The sequence below is a fragment of the Lathyrus oleraceus genome, chromosome 1 (genome assembly GCF_024323335.1).
Source record: "Lathyrus oleraceus cultivar Zhongwan6 chromosome 1, CAAS_Psat_ZW6_1.0, whole genome shotgun sequence".
Taxonomy (NCBI): domain Eukaryota; kingdom Viridiplantae; phylum Streptophyta; class Magnoliopsida; order Fabales; family Fabaceae; genus Lathyrus; species Lathyrus oleraceus.
Window position 1 is genome coordinate 23,192,723 of NC_066579.1, and position 10,846 is coordinate 23,203,568.

At 32.2% G+C, this 10,846-nt stretch overlaps 1 protein-coding gene across 1 annotated transcript; it reads right to left on the bottom strand.

Annotated features, from left to right (window-relative positions):
• Position 1: 1 nt before the first annotated feature.
• LOC127137299 (metacaspase-5) lies at positions 2 to 2,625 on the bottom strand. The gene is made up of 2 exons (XM_051063795.1): positions 2,197 to 2,625; positions 2 to 950 (listed from the first exon to the last, which is right to left on the bottom strand). Exons 1-2 carry the CDS (start codon positions 2,552 to 2,554, stop codon positions 115 to 117), a joined length of 1,194 nt encoding a protein of 397 aa, XP_050919752.1. The 5' UTR covers positions 2,555 to 2,625; the 3' UTR covers positions 2 to 114.
• Positions 2,626 to 10,846: the final 8,221 nt, after the last annotated feature.

Below are 10,846 nucleotides of genomic sequence, written 5' to 3' on the forward strand. Positions count from 1 at the left end.
ATTTATTGAAAATCACATGCTACACATTATTTATTGAGATAAAATAAGTTTTTATTGATTGTCCAAAACTCATAAAAGTACTTGAAAATCAACATAAGTTGTATCACTTTCATATCAGCACACAAAAGGAGCACTGGCATGGTCGTCACTGCAATAAAGTCCAGGCTTCTGAGTGTAACCCTGCCTAAGAAGTTTCTTCCTTGCCTTCAGGACAAGCTGTCGATTTGTAACTACACCACCGGTCTCTGCAATTATAGCTTGTATGGCATTGCTAAATGCCCCATAAGCTTCATCAGGATTTCCATGTGGACTAGCATCCGCAGAAGTTTGGTCAGTTTGGCAACCACTCAGTAGAATTCCACGCTCTACAATGTTGTGCTTAGTTGATGTAGCATATGCTTCTGGTGTACGCTTAGCAGGATCGTCGTTTTCCTCATCACTGTCACTCAGCTTATAGTTGAGAAGTCCGTGGGCAAGATTGTTCACCAGCCCCAAAATTCCACTATGGCCTCCACTCTCATCACCTCCCAGTTGAACTTTGTTCCAGAAAAACTTAATGAAGTTCTTCACTTTAGGACTAGCATCTTCCCCAAAGATATAAAATAGTGTAGGCCTTATCTTTCCAATTTCTACATCATCTTCTCCAGTTTTCTCCTTTAGTATGTCAATAAGAGTTGAAAGAGACAAAGACCTATTCTTCATATAGCTGTGGTCCCCATGATTGAGTTCACCAAGTTCTTTGTCAATATCGCGAGGCTCAAGTGTACCCTCCCCAGTTCTATGAAGGAAGTTCTTGAAGCCTGGAGATGAAATTGGTTCTCCTTCATGTGTGCTCTCTCCTATTTGCTCCTTTGCTAATTCAATCAATCCACCACTGTGACAAGAATCTGATACGATTGTAATCCTACAATCCTTGGGCACCTTTGCTACAAACTCCCTGAAATCTTCATCTGTTTGGCAACCAAAATATCAATCAGCATCGTTTGACATAGAGTTGTGGCAAAGATAATATCATTTTGCAGTTTATTTAGCCCTTATATAATATACTCAGCCAAAGATACAACATTTAATAATATTTTTTTTTTGTTAAATGTAGAATATTTTATAATTTCTATTTATAGGCATTATATTGTACTCCCTGATTTTTAATTATAAGCGGCTTTAGCCTTTTTCCATCTATCAAAAAAGTTATTAAATTTTGCTAATTTTATAAATTTCAGTATTATCCTTTTTAAAGTGACATTCAAAATCTCTTCTTTCAAAATATACTAGATTAATCATTATGATGAAATATCTAGACTGCGTTATTTTATTTCATAAAGAAAAAAAATTTACGTGAAAAAAATGATGGAATATCTAAATTACCGTTAGTAAAAAAGAAACTTTCAATTTTAAAATATTATTTTCTCTCTTTTAAATAAAGTCATTATTATTAATGTTTTTGAATCTATTCTTCCTTATTTTTTTCCTTTTAAACTAAAATCTATTTAATTGGGAGTTACATTTTTAAGAGAGAAATTTTTGGAAAATTCACAATTTAATTGGGAGTTTCACAAGAGAGAGAAATTTATTCTAAAATATTGGAGTAATGCATTGGAATACAATATTGAAGCATTAGAATATAAAATTCACTGAAATATGAAAATTGTAGAAAAAAGAGAGGGATTAAGATTATTTTAAGAGGATAAAAATTAATTCTACATTAAAATTATAAAACAATTTATATTTTGACACAATTTTTTCTTCTAAAACCATTTATAATTAAAAAAACAGAGGGAATAAATAGTAATCTTATATAAACTCTAAAAAATTCATAGAAAACATCGAACTTTTTTCTTTTGGTTCAAATAAAGATTTCAGGAGTCTTTAACTCGAAAGTTAAAATGAATTAAAATAAACAATTAGAAAACATATAAAATAAAATATTGATTTATTGATTGGTATCTGAAATGAATTGTTTGAGTCAAAACAAAATTAGAGAAAAAATAAGTAAATCTCAGCCAAGAAAATAATCCATAGAAGTTAAAATGCAAAACTTGACTTTAAACTTGTTTGATTCACATTGAGCTTTCTAAAATGAAGATAGATTGATAACATAAACCTGTTGTGTGCTTCCTTGTGCTAATAATAAAAGTAAACAGTGTAGCTAATAGGAAAGTACGTCAATATATAGTAAAAGAAAGTAAGAAAAGTAACCAGTGATGAGATTCATATCTGTGGGAACAATGCATTCATCATAGCCAGTAGTATCATCCTCATCTCCGGTCTCCGCAGGGAGACGAGTACCATGGCCGCTGTAGTGGATGAATAGCACGTCACCGGGCTGAGCTGATCGAAGCAATCTAGACATGGCAGATCGAATGTTCTTGCCAGTAGGTTGAGTATAGGAACTGTCTGTGTCAATGAGAATTGTGATATCCTCGTCTAAGAATCCATAATAATGAATGAGACATTTGTGCATCCTCCATACATCGTTAACGCACCCTTTTAGCTCAGCCTTCGTTCCTTTATAGTTGCACCCTATCAACACTGCCTTCTTACCCATTTCATGCATGCAACTGGTCACCTCTCCTATCTCTTCTTTATATCTTTGAATTTTTGAGGGAAGAGAGGAAATGGGTTGGTAGGATTATTAAGGTTAAACAAAGATTTTTTTTTGGTACAAAGAATTTGTAAAAGTTTTACCATTTGTATTTAATTAAAAATGGTTAAAGTGAATATGCTTTAATTATTGTATGTTTAACAAATCCTAAATGTTTTTATTGTTTTATCATAAAAGAAATTGTATGCTTTTTATTTATTCACATATATGGTAGATTATATCAAATCTAGAAACTGGATCTAATTCTTTTAATGATTTATTGTAAAAGAAATTTTATTTAAAAGTTTGGATTTTCTAAATTTATTATAAAAGAATTTTTATTTAAAAGTTTGGATTTTCTACATTTATTATAAAAGAAATTTTATTTAAAAGTTTGGATTTTCTACATTTCCTAAGGGTAATTTATATAAATTTATTAAGTCAATTTTAATAAATTTAAACTATACAAATTTTACATTATCAATCCATCATTATTTACTTTTGATTTTATTTTATTTTAAAATTATACACATTAATATGATTTGTTGAGAATGTAAAACTTTTTAAAAATTAATAGTAGTGCTTTATATGTGTAAACTAATTTTACACCATCATCCAATAAAATTATAACATTCGTTCAAATTATATTAATATTTTAAAATTAAATATGTGACTTGGCGGAATACACGTACGTGATTGATTGACAGTATAAAAATATTTTACTTGTCCATGCGTATTCTTTTATCTCAATTTTTTATATTTATATTATATAAAAAATTATCTCTTCTATAAAAATCAACTTTTTATTCTAATATCTTTTTTCCTTTATTCTTTCTAATTTATGATTTATTATATAAAAGTTGAGTCATTTAATGCCACATGTCATTTATCTAGACCCTAGTTTCCCCCTTTTATAATTGTTTTGAAGAATAAAATAAAATAAAATAAAATAAAATAAAATAAAATAAAATGTGTGTTAGATAATTTTATTTAAAAATGAAAAAAATGAAAAATTTATTTGATAGATTTACTTTCAAAATCTATTTTAAAAACTTCAAAAAAGAAAATCTGTATTATTTCGTATTTTATTTTAATCAAGAAACTTGTATGGTCCTGTTTACCTCTTATAAATCGCCTCTTACAAAAAAAAGCTATTCATGAATTTAATTTATGATTATGACTATTCGATCATGACTAACCCTTGCTCAAGAGCAACCCTTTAATCATGAAGAATTTTTTTTACCCGTTTGTAACATGAACTTCCACCCTCTTAACCACACAATTTATAACCAAAATTTATAACCAGATTACACTTCCTCGTCAATATTAACATTTGATAATCAAACTACTTGCCCATGTCCATATTGAGTTTTCACCCAACTTCAACTCTAATCCTTCTGAAGCCCCTAAACAAAGTATCCCTAAAAACATGAGAACAACCACAACATTCAAACCAACGTCTTCTCCTGACGACTTTTCTTGAAGTAGGATTGGTGTTGAGTTGATGGCATGCCACGTTGGGGCCGATGATCAACATCTCATAGGGGTATCTTGCAAACATGTATCTGTTTATGTTGAGGCACTTGATGAGTCTATCCTCCACGGACTTGGGGAGGCCCGCCCAATCATAATACATGCTAGGTTGTTGTCTAAATGGGTGGGTATGAAACTTCCATACTAGATTGGTCTTGAATCTTCATCCTAACCTCGACGAGGAAAGGTCTCTTTAGGCCTTTCTTCTCTTCAAACATTACTTCCTCTAAAGATGATTCAAAGTCCACAATATTGATGTTTAAATGGTGTTGTCTAGAAGAGTCGTCCTTATTCACATTCCTATTTCTATGGACAAAAGCCGCATCGAAGTTTCTCTATAAAGGTTTGTGATAAAGTCTCATTCCCACTAAGTCTATGCACAATGTCATAACTTCAGCTTTGACATTTGGTATTTCATTTTAAGATGAACTATGTATATTACTTTCCCTAGGAAGACTAGGGTTGACCTCCCTAAAATACATTTGCAGAATTTTTTTCACGGAACAACCAAGAATTGAACGTCTATTGTAACGCCTTTAATTAATTATTTAATTGAATTTTTAATTGTTTTTGCTTATTTATTTTTTAGTATTGATGAATTTATATGATTGATTAGTTTTAGGCTTAAATGCAGTTTTAACCCCCTTCTTTCATTTTTCTAAACTTTTACTCTGTCCTTAAAAAAATCAGGTTTTAAGTCCCTTGTTTTGAAATTTCTTAGGTTTTTTGTGGTCCCCTGTTCAGAATTGTCTACGTGGCATGTTCAGCTACGAGGTGACAAATTGAAATGTTGACCTAACTTGGAATAACAACGCCACATCATTTAATTTTTTTATATATTTAATTTATATTAAATTTTTTAGAAAATAACAAAAACTAAACAATAATTATTATGCAGTTATGTTATAAAAACATCATAGGTCTGTGATTCAGTTTATTCCTCAAACGTTTTTCCCCTAATTACTCAAGAACCCTAGCCTAGAAATTGTGTTTCCCCTAAATTGTGAAGAAGCCTAATTCTAATTCTCCCCCAACCCAATATTTTAGTATCCTTAATCGTTCTTTGTAACCATCCTTCATTAAGATTCAGGAGCAACAATGGACAAAATTCCTTCAGTAACAGAGAAAAGCAACGAAGAGGGGAAGTTATGTCTCAAGTATGTATTATTCTGTCCCCCACGATAGAAACATCATTGTCTGAATTTCTTATTGTACGTGGTGGTCCCATTTCGTTTTAGGGTTTGTGTTCCTTTTTTGTTTGGGGCTAGTGGTCCCATAGTGTTTCAAGGTTTGTAAAGTATTTCTTGGGGTCCATGTCTTATTCGGACTTGTATTAATCATCTTTTCCAAGCCATCCATGTCTAAAAAAATTAGGTTTAGAATTCATCATAGATGCTACTTTGTGGACACCCTTGTGAAATTGTATGTTGCTGGGTTAATTTCAGAAATGAATTGGAAATGGGATGTTGACTACCTGTCGTATTTTGAATTATTGGAATTGATTAAAAAAGAGGGATATGGAGACATTAGGTGTATTTGGTATTGGAACCCTATGTTTAGCTTTAGTCATGGCATTCGAACATTTAATATGTTGGTGATGTGTTGCAACTTATTAAAGATGCTGATGTTTGTGAGGTAATAGATTTGCGTGTTGAGCATATCATTAGTGAATCTGACATTATAGATGAGGCATAAATAGGACATGGCATAACTTCTGATGATGATGAAGTTCAATGTACTGGTGAGAAGTTTGCTGATAATGAAGTGGAAGTAGAAGTGGACAATGGTGCTGAAGTAGTTGATGATGTTGAAGTAGTTGATGATGCTAAAGTAGGTGATGATGCCGAAGTAAGTGATGCTGCTGAAGTGTGTGAGGATGCTGTAGTAGGTGATGATGATAAGATAAGTGATGATGTTGATGTAGATGATGATGCTGAAGTAGGTGATGTTGAGGATAGTGAACCCGAGTTGGATTAGGAAACTGTAATGCCAACTGAAACAACTAAACCATATGAGAATGACTTTCACCATGATAATGGTGAAAATTCTGACCAACTGCAGACAACACATTGGAGGGAAGATGATGAAAAGTATGAGAGATTTCCATCCTATAAGGTTGGTGAGGGAACAAAGTTCCAATTAGGAATGATATTTAATAATAAGTAGTTGGTAAGGTATGCTATAAAAGAGTATGCTATGGTGGAAAAAAAGAATGTATACCTAAAGAAGAATGATGGAAAAAGATGGTTGTTAGGTGTATTGATGAATGCAAGTTCTACATGAGAATTGGTAAGAGGGTTGATAACCAATATTAGCAAGTGGTGAGTTTATATGACAAGCATAATTGTCATAGAACAACCCAAAATAGACAAGCAAGTACTAAATGGTTGGGAAAGTAGTTTAGCCATATACTAAGGCATACTCCTGACATGAAGCCAATTGGACTAGTTGCTTTGTCATTTGATAAGTAGGGTGTTAAAATGTCATATGACCAAGCTTATAGAGCTCAGAGAAGAGCAATGGATATTATTCAAGGAGCAGAAGGTACCAGTTCATACATATAAGAACATGCCCTAATGAGCTACTTAAGTCCAACCCTAATAGTAATATTGTGTTGCAATGCTCAAACTCTAGCGATGAACCCATTTTTGAGAGAATATACACTTGTTTAGAGGCATTAAAGGATGGTTTTGCTTGTTATTGTAGAACACTTATTGTACTTGACACATGTTTTTTAAAAGGCGACTATGGTGGGCAGTTGATGGTAGCTGAAGGTAGGGATGGAAATAACCAGATATTTCCAATTGCATATGTTGTTGTAGAGGCAGAAACAAAGGACTCTTGGGAATGGTTCTTAAACCTCTTACTTGAATACTTGCAAGGCATAAATCAAAGGGAATATGCTTTTATTTCAGATCAACAAAAGGTAGACTGCTATTGTCTTATATGCTTTTCCTAGTTATGCTTATATTTTTTGTATAAAAGTGACTTTAACTGTGTTACTTGTATTTGACAGGGTCTTGTCCTAGTTGTTCAAGGCTTGAGTGAGCATGTGGAACAACGTCAATGTGTGAAGAATTTGTATGGCAACTGGAAAAAGACGTACCTTGGTATGGAATTGAAAGAGAGTTTGTGGAGTGTTGCAAGGGCTACAACTATTCAAGGATGGGAGAGGGAAATGCTAATGATCAAAGCTTTGAATGAATCTGCTTGGAAGGATATGATGAAGGTGCCAACATATTATTGGATCAGGTCACACTTTAAGACATACTCTAAGTGTGACCTTCAGGTAAACAATATGTGTGAAACATTTAATAGGGCAATCCTAGAATATAGGACAAACCAATTATAACCCTTTTAGAAGGGATAAAACATTACTTGACTAAAAGAATTACTAACCAGAAAGAACTTATGGTTAAATATGCTGGTAATGCGTGCTCTAGAATCCAATTAGTACTAGAGAAGGATAAAAAAATTTCCAAAAGTTGGACTCCAACTTGGCATGGTGATGATGACATGGCTATATTTGGTGTAACAAATGGTATAGAAACTTATTGCATCAACATCAAAGAAGATACTTATGCTCGTAGGAAATGGGACTTATCTGGGATCCCTTACAACCATGTCATAACATGTATATGACATAACAAGAAACAACCTGAAGAATATATTTATGAGTATTAGTATTTTGTGCAGAAAATCAACTTTTCAAAAAACATACTTACACACCATCTACCCTATAAATGGTCCTCAACTATGGCCTATAAATGGTGCATTAATGGTCAATCCACCAATGATGAGAAGGGAAATTGAACTTCCCAAAAAGATGAGGAATAAGAACAACGATGAACCAAAAACCTTGTATGTTCTGCCAAGGAAGGTAGTAACTGTCACATGTCAAAAGTGTGGATCCATGGGACATAAAAAAATAACATGTAAAGGAAAGAGGGCAGAAAATATGCCATTCCAAAAGGAGGTAATAAGACCAAGAAGCAAAAAACTACAAAGGGAAAGGGCAAGAGAAAAAAGTCAAAAAATGCATCACAACCTACCCAAGAAGTTGGATCTTGCTCACAAGGACCTCCAGCTACTCAAGAATAAGAATTATGTTATGTTTATGTACTTTAGTATGTTATGAACTGAGTCATGTTATGTATTTTGGTCTGTCATGAACAAGTTGTAATAGTTAAGTATTTTGGTATGTCATGAACAAGTTATAATGGTCATGTATTTTGGTATGACATGGATAAGTTGTAATGGTTATGTATTTTGGTATGTATGAAGAAGTTTATGAAATGTCAATGATATTTTAAGTCTATCATACAAATTACAAGCTGTATGAAATGTGTTTTGTTCAAGGTTTACACTTGTTACACATTATGTCATTATTACAGGTCTGTCATGACCAAATTATAAACTGTCATGACCAAATTAACATTACAGATCTATCATGACCAAGTTACAAACTATCATGATCAAATTAACATAACAATAATTACATGATATTGCACTCAAATTAACTTTGCACTCAAATTAACTTTGCACTAAAATTAACTTTGCAGGTCTCTCATAAAAATTACACATTATGTCATAACAATAATTACATGTCTGTCATAGTAACATTTAGATGTCTGTAATATTCAACAACTTACAGGTCTGTCATAACAACAATCTTAACATTGCACTAAATATTCAATAACAACAATCTTCATTCAACTTAAGATAGTCAATTACATTGCATTGCAGTTCACACAACATTAATAGTACGTTAAATTTCACAACCAAACACAAACAACCTAACCTAATCAACTAATTTATTACATTTGATACAACCAATCCAATCAACAACACTAATATCATTCCCATGGTAAACTTGTTCATCATCTTCAAGAACTTGATCTTCAACTTTAGTTGATCCTCTCTAATAATGACTTCATTCAACTTGAACTTTTCTTGGTTTAATCTTTGGTGCATTTGAGATATTACTTCCTTGGCTCGTTGAGACATTTCTTCATCGTACCAGACAAGTAACTGCATCTCTTGTATCCCTGATTCTAGAAATAAACAAGAAAAATGAGGGATTTTCTGGAAATAAAAAATAACATTGTTCATGGATATTGCACATGAAACTAACCTTGTACATCCCACAACAAAAAAATGACGACCTGGCTTCAAACCCGTCTATGCAATCATCAATGGAGAAGGAAGACCACACTTGCATTCAACATGATTAGAGCGAAACACATTACAATGACTTAATGTTGAATATTGGAGCATGGTCGTTGAGCGCTGGATCATGAAGATTGATACGAAATTTATGGTTTTCTGGAGAAGAATAAGAAAATCACATTTTCTAGGGTTTACTGGGTGCAAATGAGGAAGAACACGAACCAATCTCAACTTCCTGTTGTGTTTTATAATATTTTTCATTTAATATGTTTAAAATAAAATGTTTTTAAATGACATGGCACTGTTATTCCAAGTTGGGTTAACATTTAATTTTCCATCTCATAGCTGAACTTACCACATATCCAATTTTGAACAGGGACAAAAAACCCCAAGAAAATTCAAAACAAGGGACTAAAAACCTAATTTTTTTAGGGGGGATTAAAAGTTTAGAAAAATGAAGAAGGGGGGTCAAAACTACTTTTAAGCCTTAGATTTATTTAATTATTGACGTGCTTGGATATTTTTGTGGGATTTATGGAGAATGGTGAGAATTATATAGAACTTTAGTTAGTTTTAAATGATTAAAATAATAATAAAATAGGGAAATCATGAGATTTGGATGGAAAATATGATTATTGGAAAAATAAGGGAATACAGTGAAAATAAGAATAAGTTGGGGGGAAAGTGAAATTATTAAAAATATGAAAAATTAGGTTAATATTAATATAGAGGATTAGTGGAGCTTTGAAATCATAAGTATGTGGAATTGGAGAAAATCAGGAGAAAGAACATATTGTGAGAAGAGGTAAAACAAGTGTTTAAGAGAGAGGAATAAGGCATAACCAAAGCTTACTCTTGCTGGAAATTAAGGTAGATGGATGAATTACTTTAATACTGGTGTCAAATGCATGAAAGGTAGAGAATGATCCTCACCATTCTCTAGGTTTTCCCATCTTTTTTTTTTACCATTGTTGATGTTTATGTGTTATTGAGAGAAATTTGTGAAAAATCTATTATAATTACTATGGGATATATGAAAATTGTATTCTGTTTTATTCTGAAAGTTATACATGATGTGGTTATGTGAATCTGAATGTTATTATTTTGGTTGATGTATTTTAGTATTACATAACCTTAAATTCATGATAAAGTGATGAATTAGGTGTTTAATCAGTGTGTATAAGATGTATTAATCATGATATAATATGTATATGTTATTTTCTATTTGATTTGGGTGGTTGGGGTCAAAATCAGAGCTTTGATAAGGCTCCAATGGTGAATTTGGACTCTGGGCGTAGTGGTAATCTGTAACTAGCAGTTGGTAACCGGTTACCTATAATAAAAATAGGTTTCTGGGCTGTTTTTCGTGCCTGTAACCGGTTACACGCTGAGCGTAACCGATTACTGCTGTATGGGTGGAAAATTGCAGAATTAAAAATGACGTAACTTGAGTTTCGTAACTCCGTTTGAGGTGCAATTTAAAGCTTTGGAAAGCTAACGCATATTAATATTTTATTAAAAGGTTCTAAGAGGTTAATAATGTACTTAAGGACGTGATTATAT

Coding starts and splice junctions, on each gene's coding strand:
- LOC127137299 (XM_051063795.1), bottom strand. CDS start 2,554: ATGCATGAAATGGGTAAGAAGGCAGTGTTGATAGGGTGCAACTATAAA. Junction 951..2,196: donor AGATATGAATCTCATCACTG/GTTACTTTTCTT, acceptor GTTGCCAAACAG/ATGAAGATTTCAGGGAGTTT.